This window comes from Lingula anatina, chromosome 1, assembly GCF_051362555.1.
Source record: "Lingula anatina isolate TDL-2025a chromosome 1, LinAna3.0, whole genome shotgun sequence".
In the NCBI taxonomy this organism is placed as follows: Eukaryota; Metazoa; Brachiopoda; class Lingulata; order Lingulida; family Lingulidae; genus Lingula; species Lingula anatina.
In genome coordinates, this window is record NC_141767.1 from 40900181 (window position 1) to 40927252 (window position 27072).

At 33.6% G+C, this 27072-nt stretch overlaps 1 protein-coding gene across 2 annotated transcripts; it reads left to right on the plus strand.

Moving 5' to 3' along the window:
* Positions 1–3558: 3558 nt before the first annotated feature.
* On the plus strand, positions 3559–26960 carry LOC106164421 (alpha-2-macroglobulin). 2 transcript variants are annotated; one of them, XM_086999909.1, is made up of 38 exons: positions 3559–3750; positions 5133–5281; positions 5644–5847; positions 5999–6051; positions 6277–6349; positions 6554–6667; positions 8769–8853; positions 9953–10055; positions 10234–10351; positions 10904–11019; positions 11373–11546; positions 11895–12107; positions 12328–12559; positions 12879–13102; positions 13438–13587; positions 13880–13985; positions 14281–14420; positions 16134–16230; positions 16877–17042; positions 18236–18464; positions 18696–18839; positions 19127–19228; positions 19388–19439; positions 19745–19828; positions 20200–20376; positions 20723–21048; positions 21258–21426; positions 21762–21988; positions 22164–22376; positions 22868–22986; positions 23150–23240; positions 23421–23498; positions 23653–23758; positions 23950–24126; positions 24508–24536; positions 24781–24859; positions 25302–25445; positions 25742–26960. In XM_086999909.1, the coding sequence occupies exons 1-38, from the start codon at positions 3686–3688 to the stop codon at positions 25903–25905; spliced, it is 5292 nt and encodes a 1763-aa protein (XP_086856035.1). In that variant the 5' UTR covers positions 3559–3685; the 3' UTR covers positions 25906–26960. The 2 variants fall into 2 exon arrangements, with proteins under 2 accessions (XP_086856035.1, XP_086856034.1); XM_086999908.1 differs by lacking the exon at positions 16877–17042 and adding an exon at positions 17264–17435.
* The last annotated feature ends 112 nt before the right edge of the window (positions 26961–27072 follow it).

The following is a 27072-nucleotide window of genomic DNA, read 5'->3' on the forward strand; positions in this document are numbered from 1 at the left end:
CACGTCTTTTTTTAATTCTCTTACATATAATCTTTACATGTGTATGCCAGGTGTCCACTAATTGGTTTAACTTTCCTTATGAATACAGGAAATATGTTTCCCAATGGGGAGTGGGAATAAGTTGGACAAGTGAAGAATTAACGAAAATGGCTACTTGAAAATAGCAATTTTAAAATGAAAATCAAGATGAACAGCGTAAGATGGCGTGGCATATTTCAGTTGAATGTGCTCATCTATTTGACGCTAAAATTATACGATATAAAAACAATATATTATAAATAAAATACAACAACATATTACAATTACTGTGTTAAAGCACAACGAAACAGTGGCATAACTAAATGCAGTTAAGTGTGTAATATTGTCAACAATAATGTGAAGTATTTGGGCATAATAAAAACATAAAAGGCGTTGAAATTTGCTGACAATTATTTACTTAAACTGACGATGCAACGTTACACATCGCGATGGACCACTGACAGGGTATAAAGTTTGTATTTGAAAGTATAAGGGTACATATGTTTATAAAAGCACATAACATCAAAAAATTATTCATGAGAACCTTTTTTTCAATAAATTTAATCCTGTCGTTGTAAAGTTACGCTAATTACTATTAGTAATGAAGGGAAATCAAACATTAAAAGTGATTTTTGTGTCAGAAAAAGAAGGAAAAGGTTAAAGAAAGTCATTAACAGTTTATGTGATTGGTTAACTTCATAACATAATATAATTTAAATTTCGTTCTACTATTTCTCGCATGATGACTGAGTTTTGGATATGAATCTAGTATGAGTATTGCAAATACTATTTTTGCTAATTTTAGTTAAAAAAAAGGCTATTAGACATTGCCTAACAAGGTTGTGTTCTAAGGTAAAGTCAACATAAGTATGGAAAACTGGAAATCACGTTATAAACAATTTAAAGAACACAATAAAAATATTATAATATAGTATAAATACTTGTAAAATTGTATGAAGAGGGAGTGGTAAATAAGTGATTGAAGACTCCATAACATCGTTGTCGTTACAACACTTTTTTCAAAATTGGACACTTTTAAACATTTAACAAGAGCTTTGAAATATGTATATGTAAAAAGGTGAAAAGTGTGTTAAAGTACGTTGCGTGGAAATGAAGAACAAATTAATAAAACCAATTTTGTAATAAATTGCTGTAACTATGCGTACATCTTATTAATACACATGCATACATGCATTTAATTTGAAACATTTCAACTTGCATTACGCGTTGCAAGCTCATCAAAAGCAAGATTCATTTTCAGAAATCTTGACTTCAGAAGGCTGGGACTGAAGATTAATGGCGACGGAAATACCCGTTCACTTTGCCAAGTAAAACATAGAAAATAAGATTAAAAATGTCGGGAGGGATCGGTCTTTGATGTACTTCTATACTCTGGTGTCATGTAAACATTGTATGAGGCGCCTGTAATGTGATATGAAAATGTGGACATCAGTTTTTAAGAAGTAGGTGTCTTAATAAAGGCTGTTCGGCTTATATGAATAAGTCGGGCAAAAGGTTAATGGTTAAGCTTTGAGCTTAAAATAACATGGGCTTTAAGTCTTAACGGTTATTAAAACAAACGGCCATCATAAAAGACATAGTGGTAATATTTATTGCCGAAAAAAATCAAAAATACTTTGGTGTATTACTATGGCAAAAAAGAAAATACAGGCCGAAAACCAATACCATTAAATTTATTTGCAGATTAATTCCAATAAATTGCTGCAACGCTGCGTACATTTATTAATCGCACGTTTGTTGCAGGATAAAGATGAAGACTCTCGTATACACTTATTCCATGGGGAAAATTCTCTTTTAAATAGAATCTCAAGTTACAATACACGTTGTCAAGTTAATCAAAAGCATTCAACATGTGCAATAATCTTGTGTTCTTATGGCTGCGACTTAGGATTATTGGGGCGACGAAGAGACCCTTTCAATTTGCCAAGTAAAACATAGAAAAATAAGAACAAGATGTCGGAAAGCGATCGTCCTTTGCCGTACTTCTTCACAATTAAGAACTGTATATCAGGAAACAATTATAATAAAACCTGTTAGACAGCTGCTGATTGATTGAAAGCACATACTACCATCACAAAAGGCACAGTGGTAATATTTATTGACGAAAATATCAAAAATACTTTGGTGTATGACTATAGCAAAAATAATGGATCAAATATTAACTATTTTTGGGTGGTTTATTTTGAAAGATCAAAAAGGGATTTATGACAGATATTACAATATTGAAGGATTTTTTTGGAAAGATCGAAAAGATATTTATGACATTTATAAGATGTTTATTTCAAACAGAAAAGAATTCCTTGATAAAGATACACAGTGCAAAAACGTAGTGCTGATAGATTCAAAAAAATATTCTTTGGACAATTTCCTAAAACCCCTAAATACAAAGGTGAAGGATAATTTAGTCCATAAATGTAGGCCCTACAAAATATACAATATGAAAAATAAACTTTGTAAAAACTTATATTAAAAACTGAAATGGCATAGCAATATGAAAATAAATATGCATCACTTGCCGTCTTAACTAACTGGTCAGTTTGTTAAAGAAAATTTGATTCCAATATATGTTAGCATTCGAACGAATTATCCGTACATTTATAATCAAGGGTTTCCCCTCCCCCCGCTCACAGACATGCATGCAATAAATGATATTTCGTTACGTATTCTGACATTTAAATAAGAATCTTTATCAGTTCTGAGAGGTACATGTGCTAGTTGGCTAAAGCAATTAATTATCAAAAGTAACACAGCACACAAATATAAAACTATATGTCATTAAATCAATAATAAATAGTAATTAGATAGATAATAACAAAATTACGAAGCTAAAATAACTGCATGTGACAATTACGACTACTAAAAGTATAATGATAATAAATAAAAAGATGTTTTCTTTTCAGTAATTTCCTAAAGTGGGTGACGCCCATAGTGCCAAAAATAATTAATAAATTAACTTACAGAACTGATTATTTAAAGCGATTTAAGATGTTTATGCCCATAAGGATAAACCTTCAATGCGCAGTTTTAACAAATTCAAATGGTACGGATGGAAGAATAGAACTTTTTAAACTCGTTTATTAAAAAAAAAGGCCACTGCTCGTCACGTTACATAACAAGCACAATGGGTGATGGGTAGCCGACTTCTTCGGCGCAGCGAACCCTCGGCACAGCGAACCAGATCCTTTCGGCACAGCGAACCTTCGGCATAGCGAACCTTTGATTTTGGGGCTCCGGAAAAACTTAGCCGATTTTAGACCAATTTTCCGGTTTTGTCGGCACAGCGAACCCTCGGCACAGCGAACCCTCGGCACAGCGCGCTGACCCCAGCAGGAAGGCCATTTTACTGTGACCTATTTATAATTTGAAAAACTGCGCAATAAGCGATTGCTGATTATTTCAAATTATACCTTAATCATAGTTTTGCAGATGTACCTAAAATTCTTTTCATTAAATAAAATTTTACTATTTTTCCTCAGCTTTTGAACTACAACCTCTCTTCTTCAGCGATTTCGAACTAGTTTCCATCGGCAGTTTCCGGCCTAAATTTCCTGGTACGGTACTGCGGTTTACATCTGGAAGTATAAAGTTTCGTTCCCGTGCAACTCGCTTGAAGCCGGCTCACTAGTGTACTGCTCGACTGCGAAGCATGCCGACTATGTTTTTCACTTTGATCGCACTGAGCCTTATGGCTGCTGATGTTTCAGCATCTAGGTAAGAATTACAGCATTACTGACAGTTTTACTTTTATTTCAGTTTCACGGCGGGAAGTTTAAAAGGCCATGTATGTTGACATAACGTTATCTGCTGGTGCTATTGTTAATTATAAATGGCCATTTTACCCTAAGTGCATTATGTTACATTCAGTTCCTTGGTGGTCCAGTTTCTAAAAAAATGATTTGTGTTGTGCGTAACAAAGGCGTGCTGTCTTTTGTGCAACCATCATTTAAATAATATTATTGTGTATGTGATATGTAATTAATCCTCCCAGTATTTGACTCCGGCGGCTATTATGTAAACTGAAACTTGATATTTAAGCTGATGATTATTTTAAATTGAATCTAGTTGCCCTGTAGTGGGAGATCTATTGGCTTTTACATTGGTATTGGTAGCCCAATGCCTCTACTCTGCCATTCCTGGTGTAATTCTAATCCAGTGCTTGTTCTTATCAGTGTCAGACAGTGACAGTTAACAGATTGTGACACAGAATGGGCCCCTTGTTTATATACTTGATTGATTACATTCCTCACATTCTCTGAAGGGAATTGGGTTCTTATTAAGTACATGAAACAGTTCATACTAGTATTTCGTAGCTGTTATTAATAAAGTGATGGTTTAAAAGCATCATACAAAGGTGAAATTCTGACTGGATTCATAATTCATTCTGATTACTGTCAGCTGAAGCAGTTAAGTCTCTGGTCTATCATCAGAAACATGCCCTGCTTCTGGAACTTTGCCAACATCTCCAGTGCTTCTCTGTTTAATTTATCACTAGATTTTTGGCCTGTTACTGTTTACTTTCCTCTGAAAATGACCTTGCATACTTCCTTGAAATGAGGTAGGAACTGTAGCACATATTTGCACTGGCATCATAAGAAGCTTTGTAGCTCTTGATGTGCATTTATATATTGTTTATTACTATGATGCCTGAAAACAAAAGGATTCATAAAAGTGCAGTCTTGGTATCCCAAATATAGATGTAATCATCATGTTTTCAAATGTGCTTGCTTTGGGCAATGGTAGTGTGATGATGTTTTGAGAGATATAAATGACATCTCTGTCTTGCAAGTACCTTTTCAAGATTAAAAATATTGCAGAAAGGCTTAGATGATATCAGTGTCAGAGGAAATTAGTCTGGAGTAGCAGACATATCACATGTAGGATTATTTGCCATGAGCACTTGTGTGAATGTGATTTGTAGAAAACATGATTTAAACATTAATAAATAAAAGATATTATAACTCCAGTAATTAAGGCATATTTTCATAAACCGCTCTGTCTGTTCCTGGGCCTGTTCCTCTCCCAGATGCTTTATTGATTTTTTCTTTTTGAAATCAAAGTTTATTAGTTTTAAAAATGTAATTTTTTTCTTTCAGAATGGGCTTCATGTTAACTGCACCAAAAATTCTTCAGTCCAACTCTACAGAAAAGCTGTGCATAACATTCCATGAAATCAGCTTTGATCTTACAGTTACAGTTATGTTGGAAAATAGCCCAGCTATAACTGAAGAACTTTTTGAATCAGGTAAGATTAAGAGAAAATTCACATAATAGTACGGTAAAGAGTTTTATGATAGTGATTGGTGGTAGTGATGCATGTGGACATGTAGGAGTGAGGGGAAGTGATTTATATCTTGTGCTCTTGACAGAAAGAATCAAACGTATGAGAAGTATTTCTTGTAGAGTATCAATATAGAAAAGCTTCCTTGTTGGGTTGGGGGAACTGACTTAGAATGAATGAGTTACACAATTGAAATTTACAAACAGTGCTTATGCCTTGTACATTTTGAAATGTTGATGTTAATTCTAGGAAAAAAAATCCAACAACTGTAAATATGACATTGCATTTATTACTGTTTCCATTGAATTTCTTTTTTTTTCTGACAGGTAAGGGTGGGTGCTTTGATTTCCATGTGCCTTACATGACAGTGGACGAAGATTCACTTTCAGTGATAGTAGAGCAGTATGGCACAGTGCCCCCTGACCAGACTCCGTACAAAGCTAATGCCACACAGAAAGTAAAAATCAACAGGATGAACCTGATGACCTTCATCCAAACTGATAAACCCATTTATAAGCCTGGGGACAGAGGTAGGGTTTTATATTTTTTTACTTGTTTGTTTTCTTTTAAAGGTTCGCATTATTTTCTAGAGAGACCTTTAAGATTCCTCCATGTGTACTCTTGAAAGAGATTTTGTGACTGAATGCATGTTGTTTATCTGTTTTGTGCTTTATTTTACAGTGAAGTTCAGAATCCTCAGTGTTGATTCAAACTTGAAACCAAGGCTAGGTGAAGTAAGTATGATTGCAGTTGACAGCTTAAAATGAATGCCAGAATTATATTTTGTTTATTACTTTTCCAGTAGGTTTCTTCTTGCCCTTGAGGATAGGTATTTTTGAAAACATTAATAAATAATTGGCCAATCTCAGCAGTTCATAATAAAGCAAAAAAAAAAAAGTTTTTTTTATCAGTGTTGTATGTTACAATCAAATATAAATCGCGTATTTATTACATTCCAGATTCCCAAAATATATGTGCAAGACCCTTCTGGTGTGCGTGTTGCTCAGTGGCTTGAGGTGGAGACACAGAAAGGTATGTTTTTTTTGTATTGAATTCTGCCTTTTTAGGTACATGTGTTCAAAGGACAAAATAAGAATTGATAAAATTTACTGTATAACTAGATGTGTAGAAAATGCCTTAACATTTTAATTAACCTATGAATTCTGTACTTGTTTATCAATGCACAGTATAAAATAAATTAAAAGTAATGCCAAGTGATATAATTGTTTGTTTTAGGGCTGGGCAGTTTGGAACTAGCACTTTCTAAGGAACCTGCACTTGGAGATTGGAAAATAACTGCTGAAATTGACAAGAAGAAAGAGGAACAAACATTTGAAGTTAAAGAATATGGTAAGTGTAGAAATGCAATACAGCTGTTAAGGGCATCTTATTTTTTTATTTGAAAAAAAAAAGGATAACCTGCATGTGCAGTGTTGGTACACAAATAAGCTGAAAAAGGAAATCTATGTCCAGCATTTAAACTTGTTTTGGTCCAAATTTTTTCTAGCAGTCTTTTTATCTTTGTATATTATAATTTATAAACAAGAAAAAGGAATGTTGTATGTAAATCAGTAAATATTCAAGTAAATTCTGCATTATTACTATTTTGCCTATGTGAAAGAATATCTAGCAAAATTGCAAATGTGTATACTGAGTATATATTTTTATCAAGTTGTTAAGGCCACATTGAAAATATTATTAAAACAAGTGAAATAGTTTAGGTATGCCACACTTATTTTTATAAAGCGGCCACTGCATTGCTGTTCTTCTTGTCAGAATAGTTTAAGAAGAGAACACCAGCTGGTGTGTAGGAGTATATCTGGTTGAAAGGAAGTAGGCTCAAATAGACAATTATAAAATACTGAAGCTTAAGAGCTCCCCTGTTGGCATCTTTTACTAAAATGGAGGAAACAGTTTGTGTTCATGAAATGATGTTGCCTTTTTGGTATCCTATTTGCAGTTACCAACAAGGAGTTCCCCTCATTATAAACTGATAATAGAAAATGTGTAGGCGTTTTTGAACAGTGTCCATTTCCTTGGTGTTCCTGATCAGAGACAGTTGTACTACAAGTTTGTACTTTACTGTGAACAGTTTCCCTAGCTGGAAAGAGGCATTTGTTGGCCTGTATTCTCTGCTAGCTTAATTTGTTAAGGGGAATGTTGAGTCATTTTCCTGCTGTTTTAGAATACTCAAAGACTTGATACTGTCTCTGCATGGGACACTGGAAATTTTCGGCAGGAGTTTTATTTTAATGGGCACCAGTTCAAAGAAAACAGCAGTTGTAAGGAACATCAATGGTTAAATGTGTTGTTCCTGTGGTTTACATTTATTAACAAACCCTGATAAATGAAATTAGATTATTGACGTTATTTGAAAGAATATTATTTACACAAATTGTAACCAAACAACAATAATTTTTATTGTGGTTACTGTATCTCTTTAAGTATTTACTCAGGCTGAAGATGTTGGTATTTGTCCAGGTATGAGTTAGTGGTCTTCCCCTTAGTCTGACTCAAGTTTTAACCACTAGCCACAAATGGAGCAGATTTTGGGCAAATTGTCATTCAATCATGCCACCCTGTGGTAACCAAGTGTCATCCTGGATAACCTCTTTACTTCCCACGTTTGAAAATACTGGAAGCAACTGTTGAAATGTAATCAGCCATTTAACATATGGCAAAGCTTTACTGAATTAATTTTGGTTGACACCTGTTTTATAATTCTAAGGGATGGCAAAAAAAAAAAAAAAAAACAAAAAAAAACATGATATCCCAAGAAATGAATAAAAAGTATAAGTATGAACCTTGATTTGTTGCTTTACAATAGAATCCTGTATATTTTTGTTATAAATTATTTTGTTTATCACTGAGTACATAGTCATACACCCACTCACATATCTCACTTTTACTCCTTTTTATACTAACATCTCCTCTTTCTAGAGCACTGCCTCCCACACCACACCGGCAGTACACTGCTCTATTGTCATTAGAACTTGTAGATAGAATTTCTGATTTTCGTCTGCATCTCAACCTGCATTGTTTTTGTACAGTCTGCTCTATGTTTCCTCAGAGCTCAGTGAGTTGACCTTCATTATGCTACCAGACAATATTGTTCCATTTTCTTTTCTGTTCATTTTAAATCTTGAACTGGCATGACCTGGGAAGATCAGAATGTACTTTCTTGTGACTTGCAATATAATCCTCCGTATAAATGATGAAAAAGTCAGTATTGAATTCACACGGAAATCGGTTCTGATACCTAATACTATTAGGTTGATGAAGTTTATGAATTTACTTCAGTAAATTGTTTGGTAAACAGTTATTTAGGCTTTTGCCTGAGGCTGACCACCTGTCCAGACTTTGTTCATGGTACTTGCTCATGTTATTACAGCTTTTTGGATATCTGTATAAGATGAATCAAGCAACTCTCACTAATGGATTTTCTTTTCAGTTTTGCCCAAATATGAGGTGAAAATTAAGCCACCCTCTTTTGTGAGAGTTGATGATAAAGAAATCAAAGGAGAAATCTGTGCACAGTAAGTAATTGTGGGGGTGGAAAAAGGGAGATTATTATTTTTGGGGAGGGGACAAGTATGTTTTGTTTAAAGAAATACAGTTTCACTATGAAACTTCTATGCAGCATGATATGACAGAAGATAAAGACAACATAGTATGAGGATGTAAGCCTTTAGCCAGCAATTTCCAAGTAGGGTTCTTTTTCTTAAAACTTGGCCTTTTTTGTACCCCCCCCCCTTCCCCAGTTAACACAATTTGAAAAACAGGATCTGCTTAATTAAATCAAATTTTGTTTCAGAGGGGATCTTTTGCAGCCAAAAGATTTTTTCCTAACTCACCCACCCCCATCATTTTGGGGGATGGGGGGGGGGGGGGGGGCTACTATTGCTTGTGGTGAATTGCAGCCTTACAAAGCTTTCAGTGTTGGCAAGTTTATACATAAGATCCATGGCAGTTGCCAGGGTCAGATTATTTCAGTGTTTGAAGATGTCACCTTGGCCTTTGATCTTGCCAGTCTATGATACCCTTGAACTTTCAAGCAATATTTTCCTTGCTTTAGAGAGAAGCTGTCCAAACAACACCATAATGCCATGTGCACGGCTGTCACTGCTCACTTCTCTGGTCTTTTTAATACAAACTGACTGTTAAGTGGTGTAAATTTGTATTTGACCATTTCAGTGCTCTGGTTGTACATGTAGTAACAATCCCATATAGATAAGTTCATCAGAAATTGGTAAATTATATATTGAGGGCCTCTTTTTATAATAATAATAATAATAATAATAATAATAATAATAATAATAATAATAATAATAATAATAATAAATGTATGTATGTATGTATATGTATGTATTTATGTATGTATGTATATGTATGTATGTATGTATGTATGTATGTATGTATGTATGTATGTACGGAGATCATGCTTTTTATGAAACTGCCATGTGCTGATGTCATGTTTTTTTGTTTCTTTAAGTTTCTCAAAATTTACACCTTTTCACAGCAAGCATTAAATCTTGGCCGCTACAATTGTACCAGTATGTTTTGAGTGATTGACAACTTTATGCCCCCCCCCCCCCCCCCATTTTAGTGACACTAAAATTATTTCAATTGTTTCAGTTACACCTATGGAAAGCCTGTTAAAGGAGAGCTAGTTGCAGAGTTTTGTGTCAAAATAAGGTATACCTCTTCTGTCAGGCCATGTGCTATCTTGGTGGATGAGGTAAGCAATATATTACAATATATCACTTTCAAAACAGCTGTCTTAAATTCCTGCTGTAAATCCATTACTACTGCTCACAAAACAAATGATTCCTAGCATTTCTATTTTTTCAGTCTTATGAACTTTGTTTCTTAAATATAGTAATGTAATTTAAAATGGTTTCATTTATTCTTTCTAGATTAATGGTTGTCAACCATTTACTATCCAAGCTTCCACTCTTAAGCTGACAAACAGCACCTATTCCATATATGATGCCAAGTTACAGGTGGTTGCCAGGGTAACAGAGGAAGCAACAGGTAATATTGACAGTAAAATTGATTGATTTTCATTTTTTGTAAATTTTTGTAAAACTGGTTTTTAAGAGTCCACGTTCATGCATCCATTATCAGTAAAATGTTTATCTTGTATTTCACATGATTTTCTTGAATTTTATGTCAAGATAAATGCCCCATATATTGAAATGCATGTTTCTTAAGGGTAAGTATAATTGATGGGTGTAAAGTTATTTTAAAGGGAATTTTGGTCGGATTATTGTTGTTGTAAATCCTTTTATCTTTTAAAATTAACAACCTGCCTGTTCAGTTAAATGTATGTAAAATTATATAAGTGATTACTTCCCCTGCTTGAATGTTCCATTTTTCTAGAAAAGTGAAAGTAGTATAAATTGTGGGAAATATACTTTGTTTAATTTTATTATATATTTTTTGGAAATTATGCATTTGGAATTTTGATTGTGAAATTTGATTGAGTGATGGTTGATGTATGATAAATCAAAATTTCACAGATGGTCTGTTTTAGTTAAATGATGTCATCGCTATTTCTTGTAACACTTTCATGTCTTTGTTTAGGTGTCATCTTGAATGAAACCAATGATGATGCAAAGATTGAAACTACACCATTTAAGATTGAGATCAGAAAACACTCTCCAGATACATATAAACCAGGTCTCAAATACCATGGAAAGGTAGGGATTTTTTTGTATGACTTTTTAAATTCAGTACATGTAAATAAAGTCTGAAGTACAAAAATAACAAAAACGTGAGTAGAGAGGCTTGTATAAATTGTCCCTCTATTTTTACATTGAAGATAGTACTAGTGAAAACATGACAATCTTGAGAACCACTATTTACATTACAGAAGTTATATATGCTATGTAAGCATGTGGATAGCATTCAGTTTAAATTTACAAAACATTAAAGAGGGAAATTTTGTTTTAAAGACATATCATATTGTTTATTGAAAAGTGGTTCTTTCACTTAAATTCTGATAAAAATTCAAGAATAAACACCTTTTATCATATAATTATTATAAATTTAGATAGTAGTAAAGAAGCCAGATGGAGCCCCTGCCCCTGGTGAGTTGATCCAAGTTGGCATAGACAGCTGGCAATCTGAGAAAGACTTCAGACAGAATTACACCTCAGACAAGAATGGAGAAATCTTTTTCACTATGCCGCCTTTTGAGAAACAGTTGCCTTCTATCAAGATAGTGGTAGGTTGTCACAGTGGTATTTCTAAATATTTTTGGGCAATGTGTAGATTGTATTGGTTTCAGTCGTGGTTATGGTATGTTTTTCAGTGGTACTTCTAACATGGTGTCTCTTTGTTGCCATATATGTCACAGTACACAATGTTGACACTGTATGTAAAAAATTCTAACAGTTTAAAGCCTCTCACATACCATGGACCACTTTTTAAATGCCCAAAGAAGAAAATAGAAAAAGAAATAACGAACATGTTTTGCTTTAAAGAAATTGGTGATATTAAATGGCCCTAATTTTTTACCAATTTACACACACACACACACACACAAAACCTAAGTATTGCCTTTTTGTTGCAGGCTAGTGCCCCAGACTATCCATACTATTATGACAGACAGGTTCACCAGGTCTATGCACAGCAGGCATATCACAGCATCCAACAGTGGTATTCACCAACTGGGAGATTCATGCAGATTGAACCTATAAGGGAAGTGGTCAAATGTGGATCCACTCTGAAAGTTAATGTGACTTATACCACAGAAGCCAACACTGAGCTGAAGTTTTATTATGAGGTATCCTGATTTGATATAATTTTGCTAGAAAAAAGAAACATGTCAGAATAGTCATAAACTAAAAGTGATTTTCCATGATTACTTGTCATATACATGTACATGTACTTTTGACCCTGGATACACATGCACGCACACACACATGTGCATGCACACACACATACACACACACAGAAATACATGGATGTGTTTCAGTGGTTTATTGTTTATGTATTCATATCAGATCTTGTCAAGAGGAAACATCCTTGAAAGTGGACACAAGCGTCACCATTTCAAAATACATGATTACATGGAACCTCTCAATGATGAACCAGTTGGAGAAGACCTTGTAGAGATGGAAGGGGAAATTGCTCCGGGCTTTGAGGGCATGGAAGGAGCTGAGGAACCAGAAGTGCCTGTGGTAGAGGAGGAAATCATACCCGAGATTGCTATTCCATATGGAGATGATATGATGAGTGAGCATATTTTAATTTTCTTGCTGAAGATTACACTGTGTATGAAGAAATACATATAGGACTAATGTAGAATTCATTTTTAGGTCTTCAGAATCTTATATTTGATTACTGTGTCATCTAGTATCAGTCATTAGATTATTTTGTTTTGTTTACTTATATATGAATCATGTGGATAAATATTTTTGCAAGTCTAAATGATAGTAAGTTTTCCTCATCTCTTGATGATCTCTTTTTTCTTGCATAATATTATGTATAGATTTATAATAATAAATATTAAGCTTTTAATTTTTGGGACTTCATTGAAAATTAAAATTTTTAGCTGGCCCACCCATTCCTCCAACTATGTCAGTACCAACCACATCCAAACCCAACCAGCCAAACCAGGTAGAGCTTCCAGGTCATGTTAGTGCTGTACACTTTGAGTTTCCTGTTACTCCCCAGATGTCGCCACTTACCAGGATCCTCATCTATTATGTTAGAGAGGATGGGGAAGTTGTATCTGACAGTACAGAGGTCAAGGTGCAGCATTGCTGGGACAATAAGGTTAGACATTTTTTGGAGAATTTGCAAAGAGAGTATATATGTATTTAAATCTTAGAGAAAAACTAAAAAGATTAAAGAAGAAATGCAGAAAAACACGGTCAAGTGAAATATATGATGTACTAGACCATGAAATAGATTGTGATTTTAATCCAAATTTTGATGAATGTGTTAATCCTGACTTAGATAGATAATTCTAAACTACATTTGAGACATGATTACAGAAATCAAGCAAGAAAAACAGAATTAAAAAATTATAAGTTTCAACTTTTCAAACTCACCATTATGATACAGAAAATGAAAACGTGTAAACTTAAACCTTGTTTTATTCTCATCAGGTGGAGCTTGGGTTCTCAGATGAAGAACGTCTACCAGGAGAAGACACTACCCTGGAGTTGAAGGCCAGCCCTCAGTCCCTGTGTGCTATTGGGGCAGTGGACAAAAGTGTCCATCTTCTCAGGTCTTCTAATCAACTGGACTCAGGCAAGGTATATTGCAGTGGTTAATTTTACCAATTTCTCATTAATAAAGATACAGGTCTGTAGCTAGTAATTACAAAGTCGGAGGGGTCTTTTTCTGAAAAACAAAATGGACTCTTTTAACCCAGTAGTTGACCCTATCTGAGAAATGGCATAGAATCTAGATCTTATTTTGATTCAGGCAATAATTTTCATTCAGGCAATTTGAGGCAATAATTTAGTTTCTGTAAGGCATGCACATGTATGATTAAATCAGGTATAAGTTATCATAAATGATATGGATTGACTCTTATCATTTCAGATTTTTGAATTATTGAAGGGTTATGACATAAATATTAATAACGGAGGTGATGGATCTTCAGACTACTGTGAAAAGAAGAGGCGTTTTGAAGAGAAGGAGTCACCTAGTGAGTGATTTATATTTCATAATACAACTTTAAAAAAAAATACTGATTCATGCATTTCAAAGTTTGTTTTAATCTTATTCTATCTGTAAATTTTACCCATACAGTAATTACATGACTAGGACATTGAATATCTGAAGTCTAGTTTGGATATGTTGATGATTTTCCATCTTTAGTTTATACCCGGGTTTGAAACTTAAGCTGTGCATTGAAATAATTACTTTGTATTAATTACATCAGTCACAGATTGATAGACTCCAGCATTAACTGCTAGGTAATTTTCATAATTTTTTTTCAGGCCGTCTGCTTATGGATGCCCCCAGACCTCCCTCTCCCTTCTGGAGTCTGCCTGGTCCTCCAGGAGAAAGGAGAAAGAGATCAATTGCACCCTGGTTTTTCCCACAATCAGAATATTATGATGCCATCCGGGCTTTTCAGGTACTGTATGCTTTTCCTATTGGGCACATTTTTATGTACAGACACAGATGTGTCTGTACATATTGCCATCACCTGCGTCTGTCGTCACCGATGGCGATGGCGATGCCGGCGCCTTGCACTTTCCTTGTAAACACGAGAAGTGGAGGGCAGTTTTACTTTTTGGCTTTATATTTACAGAGCTGATGAATATTCATAAAACGCAGGTCAAGTTCGAAAATCAGCATGATCGGGCCATTATTGTAGAAGTTATGCTGTTTTTTCACTTTTCAGCATATTTTTCACATTTCCTCAGATTCAGTTCTTAGGCATGTTAACAGTCTCATTATTAAACTAATAAGATATGTAAAAGTTTTTGTTTGACATTTCCTGCATCTTTACAACATTGTTAGTTGATTTTGTAAAAATGATGGTAAACTTGTTATCGTGTATTGTGTAATAAAGTTTCAAAAATGGAAATAAACTCATATCATTGCAGTTTGTCATATTCAATCATTCACTATGTTCAGAATCTCAGAATGGAAGAAATTGGACATTTAACACTGCTCTTTTGATATTTTTCCCATCTCATCAATTTCTTTAGTTGATCATATAAAAATGGCAGTAAACTGTTAATTTTGTTTTATGTTAAAAATTGTTAAAAATGGAAAAAAAAAACATTTCAGAACAGTGCTGTCTTGTTTACATTTTGGCATTTTCAAGTTGTGACTTTGAAGTTCCATGGGCCTGAAGACCTTTGCTAGTCACATTTTCTGAATATCCATGATACTAATATTTTATTATTAAAAATTGATGGTCATTATGCTGTTAAACATTATGTAATATTGCATCAAAATTTGAAAAAAAACTATTTTGGGCACTGCTCCCATGATGACCATTTAAGAAAAACCATGTCACTTACTGTTCTCAAACTTACAGGAAAGAAACATGGGACTAAAATATAGCTCAGTAGGCAATGCAATCTGCCAGTTAAACAGTTTTTTTATGAAATTTTAATTTTTCACATATTGGCATTTTCAAGGTGTGACTGAAGTTCCACAGGCTTGAAGACCCATGCTTGTCACATTTTCTGAAAATCCATGATACGTATATTTTATTATGAAAAATTGATGGTCATTATGCTGGTAACCATTATGTAATATTGCATCAGAATAGAAGAAAACACAATTTTGGGTGCTGCTGCCATGATGACCATTATGGGAAAACCATGTTTCTTATGATTGCCAAACTTTCAAAAAAGAAATACAGGACTAAAATGCAGCCTGAGTTGGAAAAGCAGTCTAATTGACTTCTTTTTCTGGAAGTTTTACATTTTCAAAGGGTGAACTTGAACTCCCATGGGCCTGAAGCCTTATGTTTGTTACACATTTTACTTACATTGGTATTACCTGTTGAGCATAATTAGAATTTGATGTTGAATTTGCAGTTTAACATAATGTACTTTTGCATCAGAATTGACAGTAGCCTATTTTGTTATTTCCTGCTTTTTGTCTGTACATTTGACAGCTTTGCTGCCTTGTTATATATATGAATTGTTTGTTCCTGGCAGGTACGCAGAAAGGTCAACATCTGATCAAATTTCAAAGCTCATCAATAAGATTTTATATGTCTACAGATGAGATGTATCTATATTATGAGGATGTGTTATGTTGCGAGTAAGATTGGAAATATTTTGGAATTTATGTATTTATCCATTCATTTACTTTAATTTTTTAGACGGCTGGTATGGTAGTGTTGACAGACCTTACAGTTGAAACCAGACCTTGTTCTTCCTACAGACCATATCCTGCTATTTACTGGAGAGGATTAGGAGGTAAATGTTAAACTGCTTCTCTGACAAATTTATAAGTCTGAGACAAAGTTGGAAATTTAGTCAATTATTGAAACATTTGCGTAAGGATTAGTAATTGTATATGAAAGAGCCACAGTTTGAGTATGGACTTATGATTTAATAATTTTGCATCGTAAGTTATTTTACAAAATTCTTTTGTTCAATAATTTTTTATCATAACAGCTCTTGCTGACCAAAGTAAATATATGTTCGTTTGAGGTATTTGTTGTATTTTTAGTTATTAAAAGTTTGTACTCAGTGCTTCAGTACTGTTATAAATTAAATTTTTTACATAATTTTCATTGAAATTTTGTTTAAGGAACAGACTGGTCCTTTTTCCAGCTATCAGTATAATGAGCATGCCAATACCTCCAATCTTTTTGCACATCTAGAATTTTTTCATATTTTTGTTACATGTAGTTGTCAAGTCTTGAGCATTTTTAATTGATATCTACTTCTTTATAGTTATGATACCCGTGAACAACCACTAGCAGTTATCAGTCATTGTTACTACCACTACTACTAATTGACCCCCTCTCTCCATTTCTCACACACACACACACACACACACACACACACACACACAGTTCTATCTAATTAACTGTGTATACATATTGTTTTACCCTAGGACCTATGCTTGTGGAGGAGGATGCTCCAGTTGCATTCATGCAAGTAGATGTAAATGCACCTACAGGTCAAGACTCTAATAGCAAGGATGAGTCAAGAATTCAGAATACTCCAACTTTGCGAAACTATTTCCCAGAAACCTGGCTATGGGACCTTGAAACTGTTGGGTGAGAAGACACACATATATTCATAAGTTTACACTTTGTAACTTTTTCATTTCCTTTCAGATGCACACAGGATTATTGGTGATGAATCCACAAGGAATGCTTGTTGTCTGCGGAATGATATATTGGGATCTTTTGAAATTGTGCCTATTTTATTTTTAGGCTATTTCAATATTATTTTACTGGTATATTATACCCTATCTAATTGAACTAACTTGCTGTAGGTCCACTGGCAGTACCAAGAGCAAGTGGAATCCGACAGTTTAGTCCACCTGTTGCTCTTCCCATGATTGTTGAAGCTGATGATATTAAAGAACCTACTAAAACTGTAACTAGCACTGTCACATTGAGGAATTACTTTCCTGAAACTTGGCTGTGGGAATTGGAATATGTAGGGTGAGATGTGTGGTACTAAAACTTCTAATGTTTTGTAAGTCCTTTGTTTGTTGCTTTGCTTTGGTTCAGTATGGGCTACCAAGTTAGCAGCTAAAGTGATGAATGAGAGATCGCATGAAGGTGGTGCAGCATATATATATATATATATATATATATATATATATATATATATATATATATATATATATATATATATTATCAAGCAATGCACACTTTGTGAGCATTATTTTTCAAGTGAAAATATAAGTAATTGCTATGTGTGGCCAGAAGTATATATTTATAAAGTCTTCTGGATGAGTCTTTTGAATGTCTTTTTGATGATGTTATTTTAAAATATCTAATTTAAAATACTATTAACTTGGGTAGAAGATTCAGTTTTGGTGACTGAATCTGCCATTGATTAATATTGAGATTGAAATATACTGTGAACGATAATGAACAGATAAATGTTGATATATTTTGATCTTTTGCATGTTTTCAAGTCCAGAATGTTAAATATCCACAATGGGTATTGATTTTGCAATTGATCTACATGTATACAGTAGTTACTTACCATATACAAACTAAACAGGCAAATCATATTTTCTGAAACATACTGTTGATTAGAAACTGAAATATTGAAAAAAAAACTTTAAAAATATTACAAATCTTGAAAAAATGAAAAGTGGGCAATTTGTATAGTAACATAATTAATTTGGTATCAGGGTATAGTTGAGAAAATGATTATCTAGAAATGTAAACAAGAAGATGCTATACTTACATGATTTCAACTTAAAACCAGACTTTGGTCTTTTTTCCAGGGAATCAGGTAAGCTGGAAAAGAAGCAGACCATGCCCCACACCGTCACTGAATGGGTGGGCAGTGCTTTCTGTACTAACACAGAAACTGGCCTAGGGGTGGCATCACCAGCAACCATCAAGACATTCCAGCCATTCTTTGTCTCCTTCAATCTGCCCTATTCTGTTATTCGTAAAGAGAAAGTGCCACTCAAGCTTTCAGTCTTCAACTACTTGGAGGAATGCTTAACTGTATGTATTTTAAAAACAAAAGCATTACATGGAATCTTGTGATTGAGATATTCGATTTATTTGTGCATTATTGTAATTCAAATATATGCATGCAATAAAGTGTGCATAGGTAAAATCAATATTGTACATCAATGTTCAAACATGTTACCCAGCACTATAAGCATTGAAACAGATTGACAGAACCTTGAGTGCGTGCTAGTCATGATAAACTGTGTCATTTACTTTATTTAGATCCAACTCACTTTGAAGAATTCTCCCTCCTTTGTGGTATTTGGGGAAAAAACTGCCAAACTGTGTGTCTGTGGAAACGAAGTGAAGACCCACACTTACAAAATAGTGGCTACCAAGCTGGGGAACATCAACATTACTGTCAAGGTACACATCTTACATTATAGAAAAAAATTGTGCCTGGTTTACAGTGTTACAGTTACTAGTGAATCTAAGACAAAGGTCCTAGTAGAATATGTTTGAAATGCATGCATTGTGTAAGCAAAGCGAGTTATTTTTACATTATTTTTACATTATTTTTATATTGATTGTTATTATTTTGCCTCTTTCTCTCTCTCTCTCTCTCTCTCCACTGATCAATTTTATTCCTATTTTAGTTAATATGCCGTCATTAGCTTGAATCTTGATTTATTCTGTATATCTGGTATATTTAGGCTGTTTCAACAGATGAAGCTGGAGTATGTGGAAATAATGTACAGATGAGTTCTAAGTATATTGATGTGCAGGATGCAGTTGAACGACAATTATTAGTGGAGGTAATGCTCTGTTCATGTATTTCAGCTGAGCAATTAATTAATAAATGAAATGACATTTTTTGAGAAACTTTTATTTACTTTGTTCAAATATTATAAAAAGTTTGCAGATGTATCTGAATAGTGCTCTCCAATTGTACAATGTTCATTGTTGGATTTCAGGCTGAAGGAGCAGAGGAGGAATACACTTACAGCTCATTTTTTTGTCCTAAAGGTAAGAGTTCAGTCATTTGTATATTACACAGTGCATTTTTCCATTTTAAAAAATAACATTACAAAATCTTGTTTTAAATAAATGGTAGACAACAAGTATTGTTTCACACCCATGTGGCTAGCTGATGATTCAGTTAATTCCTTTTGTATCCTAGCCACTGGTCAGTAGTTGCATTGAAAATGGAATATTCTTTTTTCTTCTGAATTGTTAAAGGAACTTATTTTAAATCTCACAGTGAAAGTATTAAAGTGATACCATAATCCCTGTGCTAAAAAAGATGTAATTTTTTTCTTTTCAATTTCTAGATGCACCATTTAGTGATGAAGTTGACCTCACGTTGCCGAAAAACCTGGTTCCTGACTCGGCACGTGCCAGAGTCACATTGACTGGTAAGACTCCTTAATTTTCACCAATGTTTTTAGAGCTAGAGATATTAACTTTTTTGTTAATAAAAGTCCCACAGACCGACAGTCTCACCTATGTTATGTTGTAATACCTTTCCCTTTCTCTCCCTTGCCCCTTCCCTCTCACACACACACACACACACACACACACTCACACACACACACACACACACACACACACACACACACACACGAGAAATATATAGCATCATATTGTCCATTCATCCATATATCTGTAGAAGCAATATCATCCAGCCACTTCCAGTAACTTGTATGATCATTTCCAATAAATTGTACAATGAAAGGTTTAATTGTAGAATTTTTCCAGGATATAATTGTATGTATTGTACATGTAGGTGATCTGATGGGTCCATCCCTGACTGGTCTGGACAGCCTGGTCAAGATGCCCTATGGCTGTGGAGAACAGAACATGGTGGGCTTTGTGCCAAACATTGTGGTAATGCAATACCTGAGCAGTACAAACCAACTCACACATGAGATAGAAACCAAAGCCAAGGAATACATGAAAGCTGGTGAGTTGACTTGATGGATATTTTTGTTTGATATTGTGAATTTTTTTTCATGAGAAAATTGGCATATGGAAGAGAGCAAACATTATGGTCACTTGGTGATTTTTCTGGTGATCTGGAAGAGAGCAAATATTTCGGTCACTTGGTGATTTTTCTGGTGATCAATAGTTTACAAAACAAGAATGGACTATGTTTATATGTTATTTGAAGAAAGGTATAGGAACTTTTTATTCATTAAAAGAATGTCATGACAAAATGGTCAATTTAACAGTCTGAATGAAATGCAATTTATTTTACTCTTTGATACCCCATAACTTTTTATTTCAAAACTCCTTTTCATCTTTAATAGGTTACCAAAGAGAACTGAATTACAAGCACGCTGATGGCTCATATAGCGCCTTTGGTAAAAATGATAAGTCAGGCAGCACTTGGTTAACAGCTTTTGTTCTCAAGTCTTTTGCCCAAGCCAGGAAATACATATTCATTGATGAAAAAGAGCTTGAACAGACCATTGGATGGCTCAGACAACAACAAATGAACAATGGCTGTTTCCGTAAAGTTGGGAAGTTGTTTTCGAAGAGCATGGCAGGTGGAGTAGAGAGCAGTACAGACCCCACCACTAGTCTGTCTGCCTATGTACTCATGGCATTGTTGGAAACTGGCCTGGAGAAAACAGTAAGTTTTCCCTAACCCTTGGACTCATAAGTGGATGAATGTAAATTTTTCTAATATCTAAAATTTTAGTGTTTTAAATTGGCATTTGAATATCTGGATTCAACTAATGGCAATTAAGAGATGGGATGTTTGATGCTAAAGGTTGTGACCATGCTAAAGGTTTACCCTAATGCCTGTACATTCATAATGCAATTAAATTTGTTTTACAGGATCCTTCCATACAGGGTGCCCTCCACTGTTTAGAGAACAGAGATATCACAGATACCTACACAGTGGCCATTATGGCATATGCCTACACATTGTATTATAATGATGATCTAGATAACCCTCTTAGACAGAACTTCATGAAGAAGTTACACTCCAAGAAAATTGAAGAGAGTAAGATAGTGGTCCTCTGTCACTGCAGTGGAATAAATTCAATTGTAATCTTTGATAGTTTGATTTAAAAAAGTTTGACTTTATTTCATGGTATTTGGATTGGTTTAAATTTTTCTTGTGCTGTTACAACTGTTCAGTCCATAATTCATATAAGATATAGAGAATGAATTAATACATTTATAGGTGCATATAACTTAATCAAATTAATCAATAATCAGCTAAAGTCAGCATAGCCAGTAATTATGAGCTGAAGTTTAAATGATGAAGAGAAAAAGGCGGGGAAATAAAACCGTTTTGTTCAAAAATGTTAAAAATACATATACATAATATTACAGGTGGAATGGTCCAATGGAATCGTGAAAAAGCTCCAGCAAAACCCCCGAATGATGATGGCTGGTTCAGCCCCTTCTGGCAAGCCCAGTCAACAGAGGTGGAGATGACTGCCTATGCTCTAATGGCCTATAGTGTGGGAGGACAGACAGACAACATCGGCTTCTCACTCCAGATTGTACGCTGGTTGTCTCAGCAGAGGAATGCTTATGGAGGATTCTCATCCACTCAGGTGTGTATATGCCAGTGTTTTAGATGGGGTGATTCCCATTTTGATATGAAAGGGACACTGTGAAAGAAATTGAAATTTCTAGTGTGTAGACCTTTATTTGTGTAATTTTATTTATTTATTATTGAATTTTATTTTTATTTGCTTTCTTTACCTCTTTTTGTTTCTTTGCTTTTAGGACACAGTAGTAGCAATTCAGGCCTTAGCAGCATATGCCAAATTGACCTATTCACCAGATTCTGTGGTATATGCTGATGTCCAAGGAAATGACTTCAGGAAAATTTTCTTTGTCAATGATGTAAATAGCTTGGTCCAGCAGGACAGTCCAGTGCCATCTCTGCCAAACAAACTGACCATTAATGCCAATGGAACTGGGTGTGCTCTTATGCAGGTATTTTTGGACCTCTGCAGTTTCTTTTTAAGTTTAGTTTAAAAGTTATTGAATAATTCATATGTAATTTGCAATGGAATGTTTCATTTTTGTAAATTAGTAAGATTTGTAAAGTATTCAGATATCAGGGTATGTTTGAATAGTTGATAATTTCAGAATGCTGTCATGCTGCCATAAGGGGTGTATTTTGTTGTAAAAAATGGCCTTTTTTTACAATTGCAGCATGTTTTTGCACTTTGATTATTAATTGATAGAAAATAATCTAGACAGTGATTTTGAGTTTTTCCATTTGTCTTATGAATGAGTCAGTAAATGATTCACAGGAAAGTATGTAATAACAGCAAGTCTTGTGCAAGTTGTTATATTTGCAAACAAAGTGCAAAACTCTAAAGATGGAACTCTGAAAAGGCCCATGGTTTCACATTTTGGCTGTGACATGCATAATTAACACATTTTTTGAACAAGCTATGATTTAAAAAAATCTTTTTCAGGCAAATGTCCGTTATAATGTATATGAAGTGCCAGTCAAAGTGCCTGTCTTTGATCTAGATGTGAATGTAATGAGAAAACCTGGAGCCTGTAAGAGAAGGATTCTCAGTGCTTGTGTGACGTAAGCAATTTTCATCTTTTAATGATTCATAAAAATCTTGAATTTGGGAATTTTATTTTGGTTTGAACTGAGATAGAATTAACCTGAACAAAGACTTTTTCAAAATAATTTTTAAAAGGCCAGTGGTGATAGAATATGTAATATATTTTCTCCATGTTTTCAGATATAATGGCCAAGATGAAGAGTCAAACATGGTAGTAATGGAAGTGAGGATGATATCTGGTTGGATTCCAGATAAAAAGTCTTTGAAAGAAGTATGTTTACCAAGAGCAAAATCATAAAGGATGTAACATCGAGAAATAATACACATTTAATTTCTAAACACTTCTCAGAAAAATTAAGATTTTTAAATTGGCTGACAACCCACACACTTAGCACTGTACAAAAAGAAAAAAAGCCTTAAGGTATTATCTTAATTTTTTTTTAAATTCCAGATGAAGAATCAATTTTCTCACACACTTCTTAAGAGATATGAGGTAGACAAGGATGCTGTAGCCTTCTATTTTGACTATGTAAGTTGACTGCCATGCACTTCTGCACTTGTGTTATATAACAGTTACAAAATAATTTCTTTTCCAATTTAGTTAAATGATATGTACTGTTTAATGGTCTTTTGTGACTCATTATTATTGATGTTGTCCATTCATCTTCTGTGTGTGTCTTTAGTTAAGCAGGGGTGTGAAGCAGTGTGTGAGGTTTCAAGTGGAACAGTACCAGGAGATTGAGAAAACAAAAGTCAGACCAGTTAAAGTATATGACTATTATGAGAAAGGTAAGGTTTAAATTAATAATAATTAATCATATTTTTGTTATCAGATTTTCCTGAGAGTATTTCAAAGAAGATTACATGGCTTTTATATTGCATGGAATCTCATGTTGATCTTTAAGCATAAGAAAGCTTGACAACTATTTCCTCTGATATGTGTACTAGTATTACTGTTATACCCTTTTTTAAAATTTCAGATGAGTCCAAAACTGTGTTTTACAATATCCGTAGAACCTGTGGAACCAAGGAAGACCTGCCAGTATTAACCGTTGAAGAATATGAAAAAGAATCCAAGGAAAACCCATTTGTCCAGCGAAGACTTCCTAATCCTGCTCCACCATTCAGACCAGAAGCTGCAAGACTTTTTAGTCTAGGTATCGGCAGTGCATTTACTTGTACTGATAGTATCATTGTTTTTAGACATTAGCTCAGTGAAGGATTTTAAAAAAGCTTTAAAAACATACCTTTTTAACAAATTTTATTAAAGAACATTTTATAACTCAGAAATATTAACTGGACATCATTATCTTAACTCTATTAAGTCATGATTTTATTAATTCAATTCATCTTACTGTGTTTTAAGTTTTTAGTTTGTAAAGTCTACAGAACATATTTTATGGATTTTAGACTTTAAATAAATATATTTATTATTATTATTATTATTATTATTATTATTATTATTATTATTACATGTTATTCATTTCTTGAGTATATTCTTTGAAGTATATATGGATTTATGTTTCCACTATTTCCAGTTGAAGATGTCAGGGCAGCAGAATCAAGGGTAGGATCTTTGAATTCCTTGTAGATCACAAACATGTACTCATAAAAATAATAGTGTAATTTAGTTTCTGGAACCATAAATGATGCAAACAATATGATTGTCATGCTGATATGTTGATATTACCTTCAATTGCATAGTTATAATAATAATAATTTGTTCCATGTCATTTCTTTCCCGGTGCCAAGACCAATAAACATGTACAGTATTAAGATGTGTCTCAGTTACAAATACTTTTCTCTTTAAGGTTGACAAGCCAACTTGTCCAGCTTGCAGTATCAGCCAAGCAGTGTCTGTTATGAAAATGTTCTGCAATCATGAAAAAGGTGGGTATGAAGCATTTGTGTGCTTAATTTAAATAGAAGTCCAGGTGTAATACTAATAAATGGAAAGTGCTGATGGTGGTCTCTGTTTTATTTTAAACAGACAATATTAGGGACATCTATGCTATCTTTTAAGTTTTTAATGATAACTAATTTTTCTAATAAAATCTAGTATTTTGAACAAATTAACTGTAAGGTTTAAAATCTGCATTTTTCCCATTGATGTTAAATGATACATGCTAAGTTTGTTTGTGTACTGAAAAAGGTAAACTTTTAAACTTGCGTGAATTTTATGTATTTTGTTTTTTGTTTCTGATAGTTCTACAGCCTATATTTCTTTTTCTCTCTTTTTGCTGTAAAGGTAAAGATAGGGAAAAATCATTGTGTACAGTAATCATTTTAGGTCTTTTAACATTATGATATTTCACAACTATTTGAATTTTAGCTTACAAAATAAGAATCCGTAACAGTGACAAGTACCCATTGAAAATCAAAGCAGATTTGCGTCCAGTGGTGAAGGAAAGACTTGACATCTTTGCAACATACAACATGACTAGATCAGACTGTTACTGTCCATTATTGAAAGAAAGTAAGATTTTTTTTTGTGTAATTTTCATTTTAAAACTTTTTGTGATTACCTCATAAAAGTACAGCATTTAATGTAATTGTTATACTTTTGTGAGCAACATAAATTTAGCAGCTTATGTATGTCATTTCAAGTATATTGTAATAAGCAGTCTGTAAGGGAAATTGTGATTGCATTAAGTGCTAAAGAAACTTTAATTAATTAATTAATTAAATTATTTATTTATAAAACATTATGTGTGAACAAGCAAATATTTATCTGCATTTTAATTCATGTAAGCAAATTAATATTTGTTTCAGAGCATGGTACCAGACTTCTTATTCTGGCTAGTGGAGAACAGTTGTCTAGAGATGGAGAAATCAATGGCCATCTTGTCCTGGATGGACGCTCTGTTGTACTTCATCTTACTCATGATCTGGAGAAGAAACTGTACCGAGCCAAAAAGAGGTTAGACTGCAAGTAATTGTCTCCTGGTCTGTTGCAGTCTTTGAAGACATTTTTTTTAGATTCTCCTCGGTCTAAGTAGAATATTACCACAGTCACAAGGAATACAAGTTGTAGATCATGCACCTTTTATGATTACGTTTCTGCAACAATAATGTAAAGTACAGTATAAAGTACAGAATCACCAATGCCATAAAATGTGAATGAACAAAAAAGATGTTTAAGCATTTATGACAGTTGTAGCAACAAAGTTTGATTATACATCAGACAATCATTATTGTAACTTTGATTTCGATAATATTTTAAAAATGTTTTATATAATGTTGGACTTTAAAATTTAGTTCTATTATAAAAAATCTTTGTATATTTTTATTTTACAGCCAGGTACTTTTTAAAAATGAACTTTAAAATATTGCTTTTTGGTTCTTTTTATGCATTTACTTTGATCTTATAGACTAAGTCCATAATCTGTACTGTTGCAGTTACAGTTGCCAGCATATATTTGTGGAGTGGTGCTTTTAGTGTATAAACTTTTTTATACTTCCAGCAACTGTGTAATTTTGGCTGGCAAGACGTAATGAACTTTTGTGTGAAAGTTTTTTTGCAGTTTTACTGCTAAATAAATAATAAAATGAACTTTTTACATCAAATGGCTTTTTACAGTTTGATTTACAACACGTACCATAGTAGTTAGTATACATATTCTTTTGGTACTAGTGCAAAGAAATGGTGTTTGTACTGGCACTTTTGCTTTGTGATCTGATTGTTAAGGGGTATAATCAAGTTTTACTCACCTTTAATAACATTTGTATTTTGGCCAAGTACAAATGTCAAGATATTACTTTGTTCTAAATACAGGGTTTGTATTTGTGTTAACTAGTTACACCATCTTTGTGGCATCCATTTAATGCAAAGATAAAATTATTGATAAAGGCATTTTCTCTAGGGTGAGACACAAAAGGGCGTATAACAAAATTATTTTATGAATGTCTCATCTTTATGCACATGTAGCAATAAATGGACTTTTTAAAGACCATGCCTAGAACTGACATTAAAATCATGGTTGAAATGAAATGTGTTTATTCTTCCTGATGCAAATGCATATGCAGTACTGGTATATTTTGTTAATGATGAAATTTTATAGTACTTTGAATGTTGTTTCAACACTTTAATGGCTAAAGTTATG

Excerpts from the sequence above, each read along its gene's own strand:
- LOC106164421 (XM_086999908.1), top strand. The coding sequence starts at position 3,686 with ATGCCGACTATGTTTTTCACTTTGATCGCACTGAGCCTTATGGCTGCT. Across the intron at positions 6,052-6,276 it reads TGAAACCAAGGCTAGGTGAA|ATTCCCAAAATATATGTGCA; the intron begins GTAAGTATGATT and ends ATTACATTCCAG. Across the intron at positions 16,231-17,263 it reads TTACTGGAGAGGATTAGGAG|GTCCACTGGCAGTACCAAGA; the intron begins GTAAATGTTAAA and ends AACTTGCTGTAG.